General features: G+C 44.7%; 2 protein-coding genes across 4 annotated transcripts; one reads left to right on the top strand and one right to left on the bottom strand.

Annotated features, from left to right (window-relative positions):
* On the bottom strand, positions 1–9662 carry EIF2D (eukaryotic translation initiation factor 2D). 2 transcript variants are annotated; one of them, XM_071768558.1, is made up of 15 exons: positions 9287–9662; positions 8365–8555; positions 7632–7715; positions 5992–6082; positions 5672–5779; positions 4750–5039; positions 4434–4551; positions 3949–3994; positions 3509–3612; positions 2434–2583; positions 1852–1941; positions 1664–1759; positions 680–800; positions 358–532; positions 1–284 (listed from the first exon to the last, which is right to left on the bottom strand). In XM_071768558.1, the coding sequence occupies exons 1-15, from the start codon at positions 9340–9342 to the stop codon at positions 223–225; spliced, it is 1782 nt and encodes a 593-aa protein (XP_071624659.1). In that variant the 5' UTR covers positions 9343–9662; the 3' UTR covers positions 1–222. The 2 variants fall into 2 exon arrangements, with proteins under 2 accessions (XP_071624659.1, XP_071624658.1); XM_071768557.1 differs by having other exon boundaries at positions 1–262.
* A 205-nt stretch (positions 9663–9867) lies between these two features.
* DYRK3 (dual specificity tyrosine phosphorylation regulated kinase 3) lies at positions 9868–21019 on the top strand. Of its 2 annotated transcripts, none has more exons than XM_071768560.1 (3): positions 9868–10045; positions 10748–10859; positions 14793–21019. In XM_071768560.1, exons 1-3 carry the CDS (start codon positions 9981–9983, stop codon positions 16368–16370), a joined length of 1755 nt encoding a protein of 584 aa, XP_071624661.1. In that variant the 5' UTR covers positions 9868–9980; the 3' UTR covers positions 16371–21019. The 2 variants fall into 2 exon arrangements, with proteins under 2 accessions (XP_071624661.1, XP_071624660.1); XM_071768559.1 differs by having other exon boundaries at positions 9879–10045; positions 10744–10859.

Below are 21019 nucleotides of genomic sequence, written 5' to 3'. Positions count from 1 at the left end.
TAGGAGGTTTGTTCAGCTTTTTATTTTTATGAAAAATGAAGAGCTGGAGCAATATTATTATTATTGGGGTGAATTCCAAACCTTGTAAACATCCAGGACTCATTTTTGGATGAACAAGGCCTGTTCATTATCCTTGATTTGTTGGCAGAAAACTTCTATAAATAATGAGTAATTCTTACAGTAGATTTTCTTCACTTCTTCCTGCCAAGCTTTGGAGCCTTCTCAAGGCCCTGGATGTATTTCCGAGGTAGCTGATATTCTTCTGCAACACAACCAAGAGTTCACTGCAGGTAAATATTTCAGAAATCAAGGAAAAAAATCTGTATTTTTCTGTAACCATTCCCCCAGCTTCCTTACCTAGCAGCATCTTGGCCAGGTGATGGATTTGGTTGCCTTGGATCTGGACCTGAACTCTGTCTTTTGTCCCTGGGACTGGGGTGATGGTGGCACTGGCTTGTACTTTTTGTTGCAGAGTGTTGGCAACAAACTGGGGGTCTAAACCATACAGCTCAAGGTTCTTGATAATTGTCACCTGCAGGTTTTAATAATTATTATTGCACTCATTAATGCTGCAGGTTATTAACAAGCTGTGTCCCATTCATCCCAGAAACCCGAGCAGCCAAAGCTGCTCTCAGGGTCTGGGCTTCTGCTCAAAACCCCAAATTAATTCTCTTTTTACCTTCTTGTTTGATGATCTCTGGGCTATGGTTATGTCAATGGGCTCAATGGTTCCTTTCCTCACTATAGGTTCCTGTCCATAAAATGTCACCTGGTGCAAGGGCTGCAGTCGTTCAAGGCACCTGAAGAAAGGTGTTAAATCCAGTTAGCACAGCACTTAATTGGCTGCTCTTAATTGTGGTTTCCCACTTGAGCTTCTCACAGGTTTCTGAGGCTACAAAAAAGCCAAGATTTTGTGTGTGAGCAGGATTTGTGGCTTAAGATAATGCAAAATGATCTCATGGAGATTTGGGTCCTAGGTATTATTTAAAGTTAAGGGCCTGACTGAAAAGGAAGCTACTAAAAAAATAAGAGCTTAGATTGCTCCTGGTAAAATTTAACTAATTGGCTCTTATAGAGGAAAACCTTCCTCAATTTTGGGTCTATGCTGTTGTTCAGTTGTATTCTTCACAAACTGGTGAAGCAACTTGAATTTAAAATTCAGCATAAACTGTGGCACTGTCCCATGAGCAAACCTGGCTTCAGAAATAACAGAACCTGCTGGAAGTGCCTCAGATGCTTTGTGTGGGGAAGAAACTGAAGGCAAGTAAGACATTGGGGGCAGAGCTTTTCAGTAGATGGAAACCATGCTCTTGTTTTAAATACTTGGGGATTCTTGGATCTAAGAGGTGGGTTTAGGTTAGAGAAGCACTAAAGAGGGCACGTTCAGTTATCTACTGCAAAGGATGGCTTTAGAAATCCACACAGAACCAGGAGCTGTTTGTTTAGGAGCTTCCCTGAGAAATTGTAGCAGATACACACAAAAAAAACCCCCTCTAACACCACCAGTTAGTGCTGGATGCTTGTTAAAGGATGAACAATACACTGGTGGTTTAACTTCCTACTGGTAATTCAACTTTTGCAGCTCCAATAATCATAGAATCATAGTTGGTTTTTGAGTTGTAGGCAATAAATCTGTAACACTGAACACTGTGAAGAGAGTCACCTGCTCAAGAGGTCATCCCATTTGAGCTTTGAGATTTCATCTTGTTCTGATTTATCCAAGAGGCAGTCACACAGGATGGCATTCACCTTTACAAAGCTTCCAAACAGAACCAGGCATTAGAAGCAAACAAGTTCACATTTTTATCTCTAATTTAGCATCTCCTTTGGAAGCAGGGTAGGACAACTTACTTCTTGTTTGTTTCATCAACCAACTCATTAGTCTTCACATAGTTAATGATGATGTTTCTCACCTCACTGCTTGAGAGGATGCTGCCTTTTCTAAAGAGAAAGAAAGCTTTTTAACTTAAGTAGTTAGGGGCTGGGTGCTGTCACTAAGACAGAAGACAGCAACAACCCTGACTGTATTTGGTAGCAACAGCTCAAAACTGAAATAAACCTGCTAGGGAATTATTTTTTTGTGTTACACCTCAGCTGCTCTCCATCAGGTAAAAGGTGAGTGAGTTGTTTAAATTATCTGGGCATCCTCTTCCCAGGAAACCATACTGGAGGGGACAGAATATGACTTATCCAATGGCAAATTAAGACAATCCAAGTCAAATGTATCAGTTTTGACACTTTAGCTGTGGGGGAAGTGATTGAGAACTTGCTGGATATGGTGAACAACCTGTTGTTGTCTTTCTTCCCTTTGTGAAGCAGGGAATATGTTTATGATTTCCATCCCCATGAGGTCTAACAAAATGGCAGCAGCACAGCTTTGCTGCTCTCTGTCTTCATCTAACAATCTTTTTGTTGTCCTTTTCTAGTGCTTACTTGTGTCCAGATTCCTGAAAGAGTGGGATCATTTTTGTTGAGACCCCATAAAGTGGAATTATTTCAGGAGCATGGTACACTTGTTCTTTCTCTTCACTCTTGCTGTCTTGGGCTGAAGAAAATCCTTCAGGTACTGCAAATGCTTTGACACTGAAATGAGAATTATTTGGTGTGAGTGCAAGGGACTGAAAGTTATCACTTCCATTTCACAGAGACAGGAAAATCTAACAGAGCTACACAAGTGGCTTTCTGGTCTGTTGTACAGTACAACTCTTCTAAATGCATTCCTTCTCCTTTGTCCTTGTACACATTTAGAAGATACACATAAATAAACACCTTAACTCAGATGATATTAAGCACTTTTAACTCTGAGTAAAGCCTTAAATGATGGAGATCCCTCAGAATCAGCTGTTCTGAGTGTATTTGACTCCTGTAATTAGACAGAGCTTCCCTAATTCACAGGAGGCCTGCTCCTATTCCAGAGAATCCCTAGAATTCATTTAAAAATCAAAAAACCAACCCCCAACAACTGCACTCTCCACAAGAGTGCAGACATTTAAAAGCTGAAATGATCCTTTAGAGGTCACTGATAAAGGAAAGTTCTGGAAGAGAGGGGGTCTCCTTTCAGTGAGCAGAGCTGCAGATTCTGTGCTTGCAGGTAAGGAAGGTGAGTTTGAGCACACCTGTGTCCTTGTGATAAGGCTGAGTTAAATGAGAGAAAAGTTAATGCAAAAAGTAATCCTGCTTCTCTCCAAATGCAGCAGATGTGCTTCTATCTACAGAAATACTCTCCACTGCATTAGTTGCCAAGGAGATGCTGTATAAATGGAAGCCAGGGGCCCCCTGGGAAACTGCAAGAGGGAGCTGATGTGCCAATCTGCAGCAGGAATGAACAGGATGTTCCTGGTCTGAGGTAACTACTAATTCTTAGTAGAAAGGCAGTAGAAACACCACTGTGGAGGAATTGGGAAATGTGTAACTGAAAGGGTCAGAGCTGTTTGTGCAAATCAATATCTGCAATGAAAAACATGCTCCCTTCTCTCAGTTCTTTTAAAGACTACAATATTCTACATACTCTGGATGTTTCCAGTCCACTTCCACGATGCTCTCCACACCTTTGTTCAGCTCCTTCACTTGTAAGATCTTCTGGTGCTGCATGCATTGCAGGAATTTAGAGAACTGAAGGAAGCAGCAATCAGAAATTTGGAGTCAAGAATTTTAAACTCCTGTTCACATGGCTCTGATTGCCTCAAAGCTACTTGCTAAATCAGGAAAACCTTTACAAAAAAAATAACCCCACACCTTTGCTTCTCTAAACACAGCAGTTGGTAAGGAGCAGTGAGTGCCTCTCTATTTAAGTTGCAGTGTAAGCAACTGCTCCTTTTCTAGGTCTGTCATCTATTTGCTCTGTGATCTCTGTGAACTCACAGAACAGCTCAGAGATCCTCAGCATGCACTTTGCCATCTCTCCTTCCATTTGTTAAATTAATCTAAAAACTGACAGAAAAATCTCACCTTCTTATAGCTTGATTTCTTGATGTCCAGTTGTTGTCCAGCAGGGCTACAAATGGAATTTTTAAAAGTTCTTTAGTTATTGGTCACCTTTCATTTATTCTTAAATATTGCAACCAACGCTAGAGTTTTCTTACCAGCAGAAACACAAATAACACAGAGGGAGAATTACTTCAAACAAGTTCAGAAATAGAACATGATGAGTGAAACCAGTGCTGATGTTCCTGTGAGTGGGCAAACAGCTGTTTGTGACTAAGCAATCTAGAAATAAATTAAATGTCAGCCAACTCAAGGGAGCTACCAAGTGCACATCCTGCTCTGGGCAATCCTTACATCGAATTATTTGATGTCAGAAGTGAGCATAAGCAGACAGCAAGATATGGACTGAGTTTTACTTCTGTAAAACTTCATCCCACTTATCACACTCCATCTCCACAGTTTCAAAAGCCCCAGCATGCAAAGCCACAGACAAGTTTCTTGCCACATACCAGCAGGAGAACATGTGGCTGCGTAGGAAGGTGCTGGTGAGCAGAGGGAGGTCTGACTTCTTCACTTTGCATTTTAAGGCATGAAAAAAGCACTGGTTAAACAATGCATCCATTTGCTCTGCAGGAGAGAAAAAGAAACACAGGACAAGTAAGCTGGGAGTAGCCTGTCTTTCAGAACACAGCACCTGGTTCTTTCATTCTATCCTTCAGATGTCAGCTCTGCCCCATTCTTGCAGTCCCCATGCCCAGATCTGGACTGGGGGTGAAGCACCAAACCAAAGGGGCACTGCTGGATTTCAACTGCCTGCAAAAATACCTTGTGGGGTTCTGCTGTCTTCAGCTTCCTGCTGAACCTCTGTGTTGGCATCTTCAGCTGTGTCTGCAGCTCTCTGCTCACTGAGCTCCTCCTTTCCCACCAGCACCCCACAACTGTCTTGTTCCTTCAGGCTCAAATCCCCAAGGTCCAAGTGCTGTGATGGGTCAGTGGAGATGCTGATGTCAGGCTCATCCCCCTCCATCTCTTCCTCATCTTCAGCACTCTCTTTCTCAGCAGGATCTGTTACCAAGGGAGCTAAGGTAGGAGGACAAGATTTGTCACCATATTCCCTACAAAAAGGAAGAAAAAGCATAACATAGCTTTCTGTTTGCTGCTTTGGATCCCAAAGGCCAAACAGCAACAGTCACCCGGATACAAGGCACTGTGGGTCTTTTTCCCACATTCTCAAAACTATAAAATTTATTTTTAACTACTCTTCCTCCACAAATTCCATGGTTTTCCCATGAATCTTAATTGGAAACTGAGCAGACCAGTTGAATCCCAACTCATTCAGTTGAGATGGGCACAGCTTTAAGCACAAGTCATTCAAAAGTCACTTTTTATAGAACATGAGGATTTTATAAAATCTAAGGAACAGGGATGTTATAGCTTGATGTAACTTTCTTCATATAGGTTTCTATAATAATTACACTCTGGTTGAAGGAATTTAATCAAGTGAATGATTTTATGTATCTCTTTGCAATATACATACAATGACAGATGTCAGGACAGACATCAGGACAGACACAGTAAAAACTGGGGTCAGCAGCAGCATGTAGCTGAATCATTAATACTTAATACATTAATACTTTAAGCCCATGCTTAAACTGCACCCAAATAACTCAGCTAAAGCTTTCTGGATTACAGATTTTGATTTTGAGACCTGTTCAATGTTTTGCCAGATGCCTGGCAATGTACCCACCAGAGGTGATCCAGGTAAGTGTGCAACACAGCAAAGCCCTTCCCTTTCATGCCAGCAGCCAGCATCTCTGCAGTGGACATAGTGGCAACTGCAACTGCTACTGGGGCTCTGGGAAAAGAAGAGAATATTTACAGCAGGAGAGCACAAACCCCCCGTGCTGCTTGCACAAAGACAGCCTGTGCCAGTGTGATATGCTGGATTTCTTTTAGGGTGTCCTTATTTCCTCAAAAACCCCAGAGTCTGTCTGTAAAAAAAAAAAAAAAAAGCTTCATTTCACTTTTAGTTTCTAAGAAAAGAGATGAATAATGAATCCTCAGTACCTGTTTCCCAAGAGGGTGACAGCACAGAGTGTGCCTTGCTCTACTTGAGGGAAGCCAGAAGATGGCACCACGACTCCTGGCAGCATCAGATCTGCAGAACAGAATAAATCACATCCATTTCTCAATGAAAGGCTCAGTCACTGCCTCCTCCACCCCCATTCCTCCTGTTACTCAGCAAAAACACAGGCCTGTTAATAGCTGAGCACATGCCAGAGAAAACAGGATTCTCTTTTCCTCCTCCTAAGGCTGAACTCCTTTGCTACCACCCCGTGGAGTAAGGGACTCAATTCTTAAGGGTGCTGGGCACATCCTGAAAAAAACTGCAGGAGAGCTGAGTGTGCTCAGCCCCAGAGGCAGAAGAATTTGTGACAGAAAGGTAGGAGAGAGCCTCACTCTTCATTAATGCCAAGAACAAAGGAAGGATCCAGGCTCCCCAGCTCTGAGGAGAGAAATCTCAGCAGGACTTTAAGAGGAGAAGGTGAGCAGCATGTCTCTGTTGGGTAAATAATCAGAAGAGAACAGAATCAGCCAGAAGGGGTTTGAATTCCTGGCACAAACAGCACTGCCTTGCTTTTTCTCCTCTTTGTAACTCAATGCTCCCTAAATCTGCTTCCTCCCCCTGCAGCACTGCACAGCCTCAGCCTTTCCTCTTCTTTCTGGGATGTGGCTCTACCTCTCCCTCTGCTTTGTTGGCCATTGTTTGGTGGCCAGCTCCTTATCTTTGGCTCCTACCCAGAAGTAGCCTGGTTGCCATGGGAGATGAATAATCTGCAGCCCTCTTTCATCAGTGTCCTTCCCCCATTAGCAAGATTTTTTTTCTTTTTGTCCCCCAGAAACTAGGCCACAGCCAGGCTTGTTCAGATCTCTGTCACAGCTGCACATTTGAGCACTTTATTCCCCCCAAAGCCCACAAAATAAATGGAGGCACTTGAGCAGACACAGTGTAATGGAAAAGAGACATCTCTACCTCTGGCAACACTTCCATTTGCAGATGAAGAGCACAGTGGCTGCAATTTAAGCTTTTTCTGGTTGAGCAGTTCTGCAATTTTAAGTTTATAAAGCCCTGATTCTCCTGAGTCTGAACTGCATCCAGAGCAGTTCCAGAAAACAGACTCCTCTCTTCTTAAATCCTGGCCTGTAATTAGGTGGCAGAGCTGGTAATCCAGGAATTCAAATCCAGCCTCACCTGCACAATCCACAATTTAAGCTGAGAGTGAATAAAAGTGAAGGTTCCAACATCAACTCAGTTGTCTGGAGGGCAAACTACTTCCCTTCTGACTTGGGAGGAAGCAGAACAGCAGGAAGGGAACTCAGCTGCTCAAGGGAAGTTATAAAAAAGACTGATGACACAGGCAGTTCTGTGCCTCAATTTAGAGCTGCTGATCACCCTGAGAAGCTGAGACTCCCACATGGAAGAGGTTGCTGCATTTAAACAGCTCAACCTACTCTGTTTCATTCTCAAACTTTTTTAAGACCTGACTTATTTGCCTTTTTTGAACAGCCCCATGAATTATTTGGTGAGTATTCTTTTTACTTCTTCATTTTGGGTACATTCTTGCCACTGGGAAAGAGAATGTCAAAAAAACCCTGAGGGCAACTCCTTTTTTCCATGCACTGTGACAAAGTTCCAGTCCTCTTACCTGCTCCTCCTGCCAGTTTCTGCAGCACAGGGGGCCATGTAGAAAAAGCAGGGAGAAGATCAGGGTAGGCCCACAGCATGTACACTGTGCCAAAACAACCAAAAATTAAAGATGCATCATTAAAAACTCCTCCAGCTGTTGCTTTTTTTCCATCTTTAAGCAGTACAACACTAATTAAACACTCTCCTGCTACTCAGGGAATCAAGGAAGCTGAAGTCAGAACAATCCTACATTAGTAGATGGGATGGAGAAAAATCTGCTTGTTAATTCCAGCACCTCTGCATGGTCATAAAGGACAGAGATAAATGTTTGCATTGTTTTCCTTAAATCAAGGACATTCTGAGCTAAAATGCTGCTCTAACAGGGAAGAATTGTTGGGCATGGGACAAATGAAAGCAGAAAATATCAGACCAGTTCATTGCCTGATTCCAGGGCTGCCTGGAAGTGGTCACTGAGCTTATTGGAATTACACATTGCAGAGGACAGAGAAAAAAAGGGGCTGAGGATGCTGAGCTGGGACAAGACCTGTTCCCTGGCTTCTAACCTCTGTGCACCTCCATTTCCCTTTTGCAGAAAGAACCCAGAAATGCCACTGATTTTGCCAAGATGTTGGTGGAATGAATGCACTGAAGATCATGAGGTGTAGGATAAGCACTTAAAACAGACAGAAGGAAATCTTCTGGTTAGTGCCCAGTAAGTAAAGAGGAGGATTATTCCCATCCAGTCCCCATACCTGTTGGATACAGAGCTTTCTCAACTTCAAACAGGATTGGGTTCCTGTTATTCATGTAAAGAGTGACAGCCTCTCCTTTGTGACAGTAGATTTTGATGACATTCAGCTCTTCCTTGTTTGGAATAAACTCAGCCAGTTGCTCAGCACTCAGGTTAGGGAAAGCTGCTGCAACCTCACTTCGTAGTTTTCTCCTGTAAGGATAAAAATCACAAATGTGTCACCAGCCTAACCAACCAAATAATGCCTAGATCAGGAGTCACTGTGGTCGTTCAGGAGGTTCTCACTTTTTCAAAGATGATAAAGTGGAGCATTTGTGGCTGGGTTTACAACTGAGGATACTGCGGATGGATTCTGGGACCAGGCACAACAAGCTTGCCCTCCTCGTGGTCTTCAACATCTGTTTAAACCTTAAACATCTGCTTAAAACCTTAAACATCTGCTCACAGCTGCTGCCAATGTCCCTCTCTCTGTCCTGCAGGGATTTCAGCGCTGCTCTGAGCCCAGATCTGCACCTCAGACCCCCTCAGCCCCTCAAGAAGGTGACAGCGATGCGGGACCAGCCAGACCTCGGCAGAACCCCGCCTTCAGCTCCACTTTAATCCCGGCAGCGCTTCCCATGCATCCCGCCGGATTTAATGACCAAAATTAATTTAATTTTCGGGTTTAATGACCAAACCGACCAGGACCGCAGCCCCTGCCCTCCCCACCCGTGTCCCTTCGGGGACTGAGCCGCCTCACCCGGGCTGCCCCTCACCCTCGATCCCGACCCCGAATCGCGTGGATTTCAGCCCAAAGCCCCAAGCCCGGGGCCCTCTGGACACCGGGCCAGCCCGGGCCTTGCTCCGCTCTCCTCCCCGCAGCCTCCGGGCCTCCCCGCACCACGCGGCGGGGACCTGCGGCCCCGGCCCGGCCGGGCACTCACCGATCGGACCCCTTGATGGCGGTGTTGGATCTCACCCGGAACGCCCTGGAGAACATGGCGGGACCCCGCACCGCCGAGCCCCGCACCCCCGGTCCCGCACCTCGTTCCCCTCACGCCGCGGCGGCCGCCATGGCGCTGTCCCGCCCCGCAAAAGCGTCCGGGTGGAAACCGCCTCCCCGCCGCCTCGCTCAGACCCCAAAGCTCCCGGCCCCGGCGGCTCCGGCGATCCCGGAGGGGTGCGGGGGCTCGGGCTGACCCCGCCGATCGCCCCGGCCGCTTCCACACGAGGGCAGCGATCGCCGTGCGGCGTCTGAGCGCGGAGGGGAAGGGGGTGGCGGTGCGTGTGCTGCTGTTTAGCCCCGGCCGGAGCCTTTCCCGTTGTGCTTTGTTCTGTGACCGCTCTGCAGAGGGGGATGAGGAGGGAGCGGGGGGGGGGGGAGGCAGAGTGGAGAAAAGAGCAGTGAAATCCGCGGGGTTTGGGGCCAACGTTTTTAAAAAACGTCAAGTTGGGTGAGGAGGGCGTTGCCCCGGTTACCAGCAGAGCCCCCGCCCGCCCCTCCAGTGCGCAGGCGCGGGCAGGGGGCGGGGGCGCTGTTGCCGTGGCAACGGGCGGGCGGGCGCTGAGGCTCCCCCGGTCAGGCAGCGGCCGCCCCGCCGCGGCAGCGCTGAACGGCGGAGCGGGGCCCGGCGGGGGATGGAGGCCGCGTCCCCCCGCTACCATGCTGCTGGGCAGGAAGCCGGAGGCGGCCCTGGGTGCAGGTGAGGCGGGGGCCGCGGAGCCGGACCGCACCGAACCGAACCGAACCGGGGAAAGAGCGGGGTGGGGGTTCGGGCTGAGAGCCCCCGGGGAGAGCGGGGCCGAGGCCTCCGGGAGGGCCGGGGTTGGAGCCCGCCTCGCCCCGCCAACCCCCCCTCATCCCCGGGTTTCCCCCTTGGAGAGGACGAGAGGAATGCTGCGGTTTGAAGTTCGGGAGCGTTTGGAAAGAGTTTGGGTGCAAACCGAGGGTTTTTTTCTTTTTCCTCCTCCTCCTCCTCCCTTGCAGCAGGGCTGCTCGCTGTAATTCCCACATATTCCCAACGGCGAACAGACTTTCCGGGATAGTCCTAGCGAGTGTTTAAGTGCATGCTCGTTTTGGGTTGTTCGGGATTATCCTGCTTGTATGGGAAATGTGCTGGTTGATGTGTCTGAAGGACATACTCGCAGGGCAAAAGTTGATAGGAAAAAAAAAAAAAAATAATAAAAGAGAGGCTCTAAGTGAGAAGTGTCACAAATCAAGATTTCCCAAGAGCTTAGTTGTAGTATTAAAATATAGTTTAGCACTAAAGGCGATTATTTAACAAACAAATGAGAACTGCCAGACTCAAATGTGCAAAGTGAGATAAATTTCAGCGTTTATCTCTGTCTGTATCAACAACAATTGTTGTGACTGACTGGTTTGTATGTGGGACGTTTCCAGGCAGGTTTGGAGATGGATTGTATGACTCCTATATGAGGATTGATCAGATTCGGTACCAAGAGCCTACAAATGAAGAACACAGCCCCTCAGGACTTCCTTCCCTTGGGAGATCTAATGTGAGTATCTTGATGTTGTCTGTGGCTTCACACTGTGGTGGGTGGCAGTGAAAGCTGTCAAGAAGTTGGAGATCTAAAGAGAGAATGAAGTAAAAAAAAAAAAAAGTGGGATGGTGTAGCCTTGTAGTAGCTTCTTGACAACATTGCTTTTATTAAGTATAAAAATGGTTTGGATTGCTGTTCAATATAGAACTTGGTAGGCAGCCTCAAAAATCCCATTTTATGGTTCTCAGCTCACGTTTTAAGCAAGAAATTCATTTTACAAATGGTTGAGGTGTTGTGTTGTGTCACCTTCTCTCTTGATAAGTTGGTAAATGCACACACACGTTTCCATTTTAGTTTCCCTCATGAAAATTCCAAGAGATAAATACAGCAGAAGGAGCTGTGTGGGTTTGCATGGCTGCCAAATGTCTTACAAAAGTATCTTTCTCCTCAGAAAACCTTGGCATTATCTGCCACTCCACTGGGTAGCAAAATAGCTCTTTATGGACTGAAGGTGGTAACGTGTTTCCTCAGCAGCTGTGGAGTTGTGAGAAATTCCCTGAAATTGATTCAGTTGACCAGTAGTGGTCATGCTTAGCTGCACTGTGATCTCACCTCTATGTGGCTTTTAAATGGCTTTTGGCTCTTGTTCAATTCTGGCAAAACTTAAAGAGCTTGAATTTAAAAAAAAAAAAAAAAAAGAAGCAAAAAACAACACTCTCTAAGAAGTAAAAATAGAGATTTTGCTGAGTAAGATGCATTTGAAAATCATCACCTTGTGGGAATTTGCTGTAACAGATTTTAGTAATTATTTTGGTCTGTGTTGTTCACTCAGCAAACTCAGTAGCACAGGGCTGAGTTTTCCCTTTTTGCAAAATCAAGGGAGGGCAGAAGAAATGTGGGGATTCATTGAGTTGTGGAGTGTGAAGAGTAGAGGGTTGTTTTTGCAGGAAAGTGGAAAGTTGGAAACTGCATTGTTTAAATCAGAGTGTAACTTCAGTTCATAACTGAACAGACATGTGGAACTGAGCTGTCCAGTTAAATAGAAATATAATTTAGTGAATATTTTGTTTCACTGGTTTATCTTAACTCTTTGTATCTCTTTATTTGTACTCTTTATCTTACTTTTTGACCATCAAACCTGGTAATTTCTTAAGTTACCAGGATTATAAAATGCCTACTTTTGCTGTCATAACACATTAAAAAAAAAAAATACAGCCTTAGTGGTGTCTCTGAAGCAGGAGCTGAGCTGAGGCATGCAAGAATGAAAATCATGGTGCTCAACTTTAATGAGCAAGTGTCTGGAATTAAGTGATGTTTGGTTTCCTCCTTGCAGGATATTTGGGTTAAGATGTAATGTTTCATGAGAACTGTAGAGCTCTGGTGCCTGCAGCTGCCCTTGCTTTTCATCCAAGCTACCAGAGAACATAAATATCTCTGCTTAGAGAAGAGAGGGGTTGAATTCAGCATTCAGAAAATCACTGATACACTTCTGCAAAATCTGTTGTGTAGGAACTGGGTTAACAGCTTCCTTCTTAATTAGGATGAGTCCTCTAAGTGTCTGCCAGTTGTCAGTCTAATTTCTTGGCTGCTGATAGCACTTTATCAATAAAACCAAGCCCATGCAGCCTGTGATGAGTGAAAGCAAGCTGCTGAAATTCAGCAAGCTGCTGTGACCCAGAAATCAGCTGACTTGGAGCTTGGCTCTTTGTGAGGCCAAGGGAAGGTTGATCTATATTTGTGCCTCATTGTCATGTGGCAAATGATTTTGGTAGACCTCTAAGAATGAAAATTGAGGTTTTACTACTGACCAGCTGCTGAGCTGGGCTTGGGATCCAGAGCCATAGTTTTTCCATTAAGAAATAGTCCCATGGAGAGTGGAATCAGGAGCCCAGTGTTTATCCAGAGCTGCAAAATGTTTGCTGCAAACAGCAGCATTAGCAGAGTTCTCCTGCTCCTGAATGAGGAATATTTCATTTAGTGCTGTTTGCCAGGCTTCCCCACTTGATCATGCTGCTACAACTGATGACATTCAGACTGTTAACAACCTTTTTTTTTTTTTTTTTAATCAAATAGTTGAAAGAAATGTGTGTAAGGCAGGAGCATGTTTTGAAGCCTTGGTGAGTAATTCCTTCACTCTGCTGCAGAGGGTACAACCTGCAGCTGTGGCTGTCCTGAATCCCAGGGATAAAAACCTGCTCCTGGCCTGCATAAAATTGAAACCCATGTAGAAAGAATATCAAGTTTTGATTGCAAAGTAAGACTTCTACTCAAAGGACAGGCTTGGTTTGGTTTGGTTTTCCCTTTCTCTTCCACCCCCCCTGAAAACTTCAGAAAACAAACAAGCCTGGACCTTGTTCTGCACTTATTTTCTCTGTTTATTTGTAAACACACTGTTTGAGTATGCTGGACTTAGTCTTCTAGCTTCTAATTCAGAAAATATGTTGTTATCTCAGAGGTTCAGCCAGACTCCGAGGAGAAGGCATTTTTTTTTTTCTAAGTTACCAGGGTTGGGCTTTGTTTTTGCATTTCAGACTTTCTGGAGAGGTGTGGCTCTTCCAGCACCCTGTGGCTCTTCCAGCAAGCTGTATTTTGGGTTTGATAGGATGCAGAGTAGTGGAGTTCAGTGGGATATATCCAATGGCTCCTGGTCACCATTGATAAGAAGAAATTTCTGCAGGAAGTGCCCATTTTGGGGGGCTTGTGAGCAGGAGCTGACAATTCAAGGCAGCAGCAGCAGCAAAGAGACTTCTAAGAAACGTGTGGTTGTGTTTGGCAGGAACATTGACTTCCCTTATTTACTGACTGTGCTGAGATGTTGGCTTGTATGTAACTAAAAAGGAATTTGGTTTTATTGCTGTGGATCTGCAGGTTTATTTATAATTTTTTGTTTGATTCCTGTGTAGTTATTTTGGTTTTCAGGGATTCGGTTTGGCATGTGTCTCAGATCTTTTTATTTTTAGATTAAAGGGCAAAATGGAAAACAGATGTTGCTACTTTAGCTGGGGCTTCTTCAGTCTTGCACAGGATAAGGCAGCACCTCTCTGCTGTCTGCATGGGGTGTCAGGGAGGGGAGGAGGGGAATGATTGCTGTTCTAGTGAGGGACTGGGCTCCAGGGAGTTCAGTGTTCACAAAATGACAAGCAAGAAAAACTCCACAGTGCTTTTCTCCCCTTCTGTGTGTCCATTTCACATGTAAATATTTTATCATAGGGCAGTAAGGAGCAGTAGTTCCAGACTACTGTCAGCAAAGCTGGAGGAGGAGAGATTCTTGATTATTCAAAGCTTCCAAGTATGTCTCAAGGTGGTTGTGCAGCTATATCCAAGGGAGCTGTGGATACGAAGGCATTTCCCCCCTCAAAGACAAAAGCACCAATGTTTTCTAAAATTTTAAAGTGTGGTTTATCTTTTCTTGCCCTTATCCTTTTGCTCCTTGTTCAGCTTGGTTGCACCAGCCTTGTGTCACTTGCTGCTGTTTCTTTGTCTTCTCTGCCACACTTGTCTTTGCACTATCCCTCCTCTGCTGCGTGTTTCAGACAGGTGCAGGCTGCATCTGTCCTTGGTTGTGTTTGCTGCACCCACGTTTAAAGCTAAACATAGCTGTTCCTTAGCTGCTTGCTGACTGTCTGCATGCTCCTAGGGATAGGTATTGTGTCCTTGTTTGCTTGACTGCCAAGGTTTACCCTCTAAAATCCATAAAGTTCACTACATCTGGGAAAGTGCTTCTTTCACTGAGTTGTGGTCTCTCTGTGTACCCTTCCTTAATGGTGCTTGTAACTTCTTCAGTTAGTTTAGGTCCAGCATTTTATATTTTTTCCCAATAGAAATGCAAAAAAGTGTTGCTGTCACTGTTTTTGGTTTATGTGGTATTGGTTTTTTTTCTTAGCCTGTACTTTAACAGATAAATTAAAACATAATTAAAACATTTTTGTATTTTTTCCCCACCTGTAGGTTACTAGCAACAAACTCACGATGAAGGATCACTCTCTGGCTGGGAGTCAGGTGAAAGTGGAGCAATTATTTGAGGACTCTGGCAACAGGAGGAGCAGCACTCTCCAGTCTACAGGAGTTGCTGGCTCAGAAAGAGGTCTTCCTTCACTGACAAAAGATAAAAGTATAGAGAGCCTAAGCACTTCCAAGGGTGGTGGCAGTTCCTCAAAAGCACAGAAAGCCATTTCCCAAGCTCCAGAGCAAGCTGTCAAACAGTACAAGCACCAGCTCTCTGCTTATGAGCAGCAAGAGATATTTAATTTCTCTGAAATCTACTTTGTGGGCCCAGCTGCAAAAAAGAGACAAGGAGTCATCGGCGGCCCCAACAATGGGGGTTATGATGATGACCAAGGCAGCTACATCCACGTGCCCCACGACCACCTTGCTTACCGCTATGAGGTGCTCAAAATCATTGGCAAGGGCAGTTTTGGACAAGTTGCTAAAGTTTATGACCACAAACTCCACCAACACTTGGCCTTAAAGATGGTTCGCAACGAGAAGAGGTTCCACCGCCAAGCAGCAGAAGAAATCCGGATCCTGGAACACCTGAAGAAGCAGGATAAAACAGGCAGCATGAATGTTATCCACATGCTGGAAAGCTTCACCTTTCGGAACCACATCTGCATGACTTTTGAACTCTTGAGTATGAACCTGTATGAGCTGATTAAAAGAAATAAGTTTCAGGGCTTCAGCATCCAGCTGGTCCGCAAGTTCGCTCACTCGATACTGCAGTGTCTGGATGCCCTTTATAGAAACAAAATCATACACTGTGACTTGAAGCCTGAAAATATCCTCCTGAAACAGCAAGGGAGGAGTGGCATCAAGGTCATAGATTTTGGGTCCAGCTGTTTTGAGCACCAAAGAGTCTACACCTACATTCAGTCTCGATTCTACCGGGCGCCAGAGGTGATCCTGGGAAGTCGCTACGGGATGCCCATAGACATGTGGAGCTTTGGCTGTATCCTGGTGGAGCTCTTGACTGGATACCCTCTTTTTCCTGGAGAGGACGAGGGAGACCAGCTGGCTTGCATGATGGAACTTCTCGGAATGCCACCTCAGAAGCTTTTGGATCAATCCAAACGAGCCAAGAACTTCATCAACTCCAAGGGTCACCCTCGTTACTGCTCGGTCACCACCCACGCGGACGGCCGGGTGACCCTGAGTGGGAGCCGCTCCCGACGGGGTAAAATCCGAGGTGCTCCAGGGAACAAAGACTGGGTGACAGCCCTGAAGGGCTGTGACGACCCCTTGTTCATCGAGTTCTTAAAAGAATGTCTCAGCTGGGATCCTTCTGCACGCATGACCCCGAGTCAAGCTTTGAGGCACCCTTGGATTTGCAAACGAACGCCCAAACAACCCCCCAGCTCTGATAAATCCTCCAATAAAAGGATTTCTTGCTACACGAGCTCCTTCACGGGCATGGGGTCTAAGCTGCCTCCTGTGGTTGGGGTGGCAAACAAGCTGAGGGCAAATCTAACCTCTGACTCCCATGGCACTATCCCACTCTGCACTGTGCTGCCCAAGCTGGTCAGCTCGTAGCCAACTGCCTCCTTCCAGAACACAGACCTTGTATTTTAATTGTTTGTTAATAATGTGTAAGGGACTTGACTGCAGAGGTTTTTAATGGGTTGACTTTTTATTAGAGCCTAAAAAAAAGTTCACTCCACGTGTACACATTTTAAGGGCTAACTTTCATCCAGTTGTGTCCCTCACAATGTGGGGAATATTATTGCATTCTGGGGTAGGTTAGCTCAGCCTGTGAGGAAAATGCCAGTTTGGCAGATGTGCTGTTTAATAATGTTGTTTTAGAAATCCAACTGTTTCTTATCAGGACAGTTTAACAGATTCTTTTGCTTAAGATAGCAAAGGAAATTGGTTTAAAATATGTATTTTCAGTTAATCTCCAACTGAACTCTTTTTATTCCGGGGAGAGTTTTTACATCTTTTGTCAAAAGCACAAAAGTGTTAATGTGATACATGAGGAACTCACAGACTCCTAGCTCATGTTTGAAGAATTTGGTTTCTCTGCACTGCTTTTCCCTTACCTCTCCTGACTGAGATTTTAAAAAAAAATACCATGGGATGTTGACACCAAAGGAATTTGGTGTTGAAATTTTATCACCTGAATATTAACTGTTTTTCCAAAGGAGCAGAGAAATGCCAAGGGAAACAGGTTATATCTAAATAAAAGGAGTTGCTATTTCCCTTAAAAGTTTATGGAAAGCTGACAGGGGAATTCAGGAGCAGGACTGGTCCAGTTTGTTCAGGGCTAAGGAGTGCATTATTTGTTTGTTTGGAGCTCAGATTTAAAGCATCGGTTCTGCCAGGTGTGTGTGTGTTTGTTTGTGTTCCTGTGTTGTTCCCAAAACAAAAATATTGAACTTAATAGCTGTTTTATAAACACGTTGGAGATTCTGGTAATTTAAAAAAAAAAAAAAGTTTTTTTTTGTTTGTTTGAGTGTGTTCCATTGAATTTCATGGAGCTCTTTCAACACGAAGCAAACATGCCACCCCTCTCAGACAAGTAAAAGTTTTTAAGGCCCAGAACTGTAAGTAGAAGATGGGGGCACACCTAATAATTGGAAGCATGCCCTGAAATCAAAGTGTAGCCAGTGAAATACCAGGAAAGTTTGATGAGGTGCAAAAACTGGGGGTTCCGACTCAAAACACAGCATGGGAAAACCTTCTTTATTTCTAATCTTATTCCTTCAGCTCTGTGAGAGAGACAAGCCTATGTTTGCTCATTCCTGGAATCTGTGAGCTTGTATTTCCTCTTCCTTTATCTTCCCAGCACATGAAGAGGTGGTGTGACTGTACTGACAACAGCCCAGCTTGCTGGGGTTGTTGCTGCTCACAGCCACATGGCCCAGGTCCATTTGCTAAACCATCTGATCTCTTGCCAGGTGCCTGAGCACAAGTTGAAATGCAATTCAGAGCTTTTATGAGCAGGTTTTTAAAGGGAATGAGTTCCTCTGGAGCAGGGGACTCAGAGCACACAGGCAAAGGAATTGTCAGGGTGATTAATTTATTTTTTTTTTTTAAGCTGAGGTGGCTGCGTGTTCAGCACGAGACCCTCGGAGGGGATGGGGCTGCCTCTTCTCCTCTGTTTTGTGGTGAAATGTTGGGTGGAGCCTTGTGTAAGAAGTCAAAAAGACAGAGCCACAGCTTCCAACTTCCCAAGACTTTTGTGTAAACTGAGATTCTCTTGTCCTTGGCTTTTCTGAGTTCTTTTGTTTCCCAAGTGTAAATTCAATAAGCTTAATAGTATTAAAGAAGAGTCCAACCTTTACCCACAGAGCTAGGAGTGACCCCAGTGGGTATGGCATGGTCATGGTTCACTTCAGGGTGATGCATAACTGGCTTTTTTTGTTTTGCTTGGCTGAGTGAAGTTTTATTTGAACAGAGGATCAAGGAAGTGGATTTTGGAGGGAAATGGCAGTAGATACCATTGATTTTAGTAGAGGCTCTGAGAGATGTGGCACGTTTTTGGAAGCCAGAAACACCAGAGACATTGTTCTTCCTCCTCTGCCTTTTACTCTATGCATTTTTTTACAAAATATAGCTGGTGAGTGAGGAGAAATGAACCTTTCAAGAGCAATAGTTTGTTAGGAAAGGTGCTTAGAAAGCACTTTTAGAGGGAGGCTGTAAAGTGGTGGTAGTGGCTGGAGCCTGCCAGAAAAAATTAGTGTGTCAGAATCAGGAGAATAATTTGGGTTGGGGAAGAGCTTTAAGATCAAGTCCAGCCATGGTGGTGTGGTAGGAGCTGTACAAACAGACTTTCCCTGAGGAACACAGAGCAGCATCTTGGTTCTGAACCATTTTCATCTCTAAAATGCCAAATGTGGAATAATCATCCTCCTGTGACTTCTGGGCATGGGTTACTCTGAGGTAACCTCCAGTGGAACAGCCTCTGGTGTACAGGCAGTAATCTCACTTAAGGCTGGTGCTGGAAAGCTGCAGATAAAGTAATGAGCTGGCAAGAATCTTGCTTTTTATCTAGAAAATGTGTTCGGCATGACCTGACTGCACAAGGTGCCTGTTAGGGGTTGTGTCTTTTTAAAACTGGTTCTTTCTTGCTTAGGACTTTTAAACTCAAGTGCAAAGTTAACTGTCCTGCTCATGTTTAGCCATAGGAGGTGAGAAGGAAAAGGAAGCAGCCTCAGATTTTTCCTATATTGCAAAGGACCTCTTCATAATCCAGGGAATACAGCTGTGAATATGTTGATCTTGTTTCCCAAGTACATGTTCTGTCCTCTGGAAGCCTTTCATGAGGTCTGAAATCCCCCCAAATCCACCCTGTTCACTGGTTGTGACACTGGTTAGAATTTTAACAGGAGTCTCACACTAAACACATCCCAAGAGGTGAACAGAAACAGCTTTTATTTTTGTTAACTCTTTCCTTTGCAGGTTTGTTCATCTGCCACCTCCAGTGAGGCTCTGCTGGAACTTCAGTCCTGTTCTCCCAGGAATGTACCACAAAACAAATGCAAATTATTTGGGTTTACAGCAAAACAGACCTCACATTTTATAAACATCACTCAAACTTGTTTCAAAATGTTCTTTACAATTTTCCCTCTGTCTTACTACACTTTTAGTCTCTCTCCCTGTTGTAAAGAACATGCTCTGTTACCTGCATTTTTAGCTCTTTGCTTTAGCAGTGCTTTTCTCTAGAGGTCTGACACTACACATGGCTTTTACCCTCGGGTCCAAATCTTACCTCTCTGCTGCTGCCAGGAGAAATTTCTTTATATTTGAACTCAGTGGGTCAGTGAAGGATTCTTCTTCCCTGCTGAACATGGTACCAGAACCAGACACCCCCAGGCTGTGGTCAGGTTGGATCTTACTAACAGCAGCTGCTGGGTGTGGAGTTTGTCTCACAAGAGTGACCTGGTGATGAAGATCTGTGCACAGCACATGCTCTTTGCCAGAGCTGAGACCCTTCCCATCCACCTTGAACAGGAACTTTTAGTTGTCTGGTGACCTGAGAGTTCAGAGCAGAGGGACTGGAAAGCTTTAAGGTGATTTTTGTGGAAGAGCAAGTGGGTTGCTCAGTCTGAAGTTGTTTACAATCGTGACCTGGGAGGATTTCCATGCAGCTGACAACATTTTAAGCAGCAATTTCTCAGTCATCCTCTGTAAAACTACCTCTGAAATAAACCTAGGGTCCTTTTGAAAGGGATATTCCCTGCAGACTACAGCTCTTCTTTTTTTTCCTCTTGTTCAGTACCACTGGCTGTGAAACACACACATGATGATCTCAGCAATGTCTTGCTAATCCTGCCCAGAGAAGCAAAAGGCTGATTCTGCACCCAAAGCTCTGTTCTGAAATGATTGATCCAAATCCCCTGCCTGCCAAAGTTTAATAGTGCTGTGGAAGTGGAGAGCCCAAATAATATGGAGAGATCTGCAGTAAGATCTCTGCAGCACCCAGCTGAGGTTTGAAACAAACTCTGCTGAAAGACTTGAGTGAAAAACCCTGCAGGTTTTGCATGTGTTGGGCTGGGGGCACCTGACAGTTTTGAAAACTGGAAGTCATGGTTTTATACTTATCCCAGATACCACTTGATGATTTTTTTTATTATTATTATTAATTTTATTAAGGTTTGGGGATCTGTAGCCACTTCCTACTTCCCATACAAGAGCCCTCATCTCTTCTGACCACTGCAGTCTCACAGTTCTTGGACTCCCACTGTCTCACATCAAATCCTGGGCTCACCAGAACAGTCTTGGGTAGGAGAACATTGTCCCTGCACTCAAGAGGCAGCGACTTGAATCAAAACAGAATTCTTGCAGACAGGCTCACCAGGTCAGGAAGTCTGTTCTGCTAACAGAATAACCCATGTTCCCTATACATAGGACTGTGCCTTATTTTTTTTACCAGCCTACATCTGTCTGGGTGCAATCAAATGACTATTCAGGGTTTCTTATGCATTGCAGATGTTTGTGCTAAATGTCAGTGTCTGAAGAATTTACAGGTTTGCCTTTTTATTATAAATCTTGTGATGAGGTGTAATATGGTGGAGAATGTAGAAAACATTTAAGGTGCATGTGAATCTAGCTCTGTGAAGGAAGGTGTTGGCAGTAAGGCTGTCTCAAACTATGTATCTAAGTGTAATGAACAGATATTTCCTAAAGCTGTATTTGGGTTCATTTTTAAAGGAAAATAAATACATAATTTTCTTTAGCAA

Source organism: Heliangelus exortis, chromosome 25, assembly GCF_036169615.1.
Source record: "Heliangelus exortis chromosome 25, bHelExo1.hap1, whole genome shotgun sequence".
Taxonomy (NCBI): Eukaryota; Metazoa; Chordata; class Aves; order Apodiformes; family Trochilidae; genus Heliangelus; species Heliangelus exortis.
Note: the sequence above shows the minus strand (reverse complement) of the source record. Positions and strands in the feature narration are given on the sequence as shown.

What these genes read in the sequence shown, in the direction of transcription:
- EIF2D (XM_071768557.1), bottom strand. Translation starts at nt 9,342, where the DNA reads ATGTTCTCCAGGGCGTTCCGGGTGAGATCCAACACCGCCATCAAGGGG. An exon ending in GCCATCAAGGGGTCCGATCG is followed by an intron (nt 8,556 to 9,286) that starts GTGAGTGCCCGG and finishes TTATCCTTACAG; the next exon opens with GAGAAAACTACGAAGTGAGG. An exon ending in TTTCAGGAATCTGGACACAA is followed by an intron (nt 1,942 to 2,433) that starts GTAAGCACTAGA and finishes CTTTCTCTTTAG; the next exon opens with AAAAGGCAGCATCCTCTCAA.
- DYRK3 (XM_071768560.1), top strand. Translation starts at nt 9,981, where the DNA reads ATGGAGGCCGCGTCCCCCCGCTACCATGCTGCTGGGCAGGAAGCCGGA. An exon ending in GGAGGCGGCCCTGGGTGCAG is followed by an intron (nt 10,046 to 10,747) that starts GTGAGGCGGGGG and finishes GTTTCCAGGCAG; the next exon opens with GTTTGGAGATGGATTGTATG. An exon ending in CTTCCCTTGGGAGATCTAAT is followed by an intron (nt 10,860 to 14,792) that starts GTGAGTATCTTG and finishes CCCCACCTGTAG; the next exon opens with GTTACTAGCAACAAACTCAC.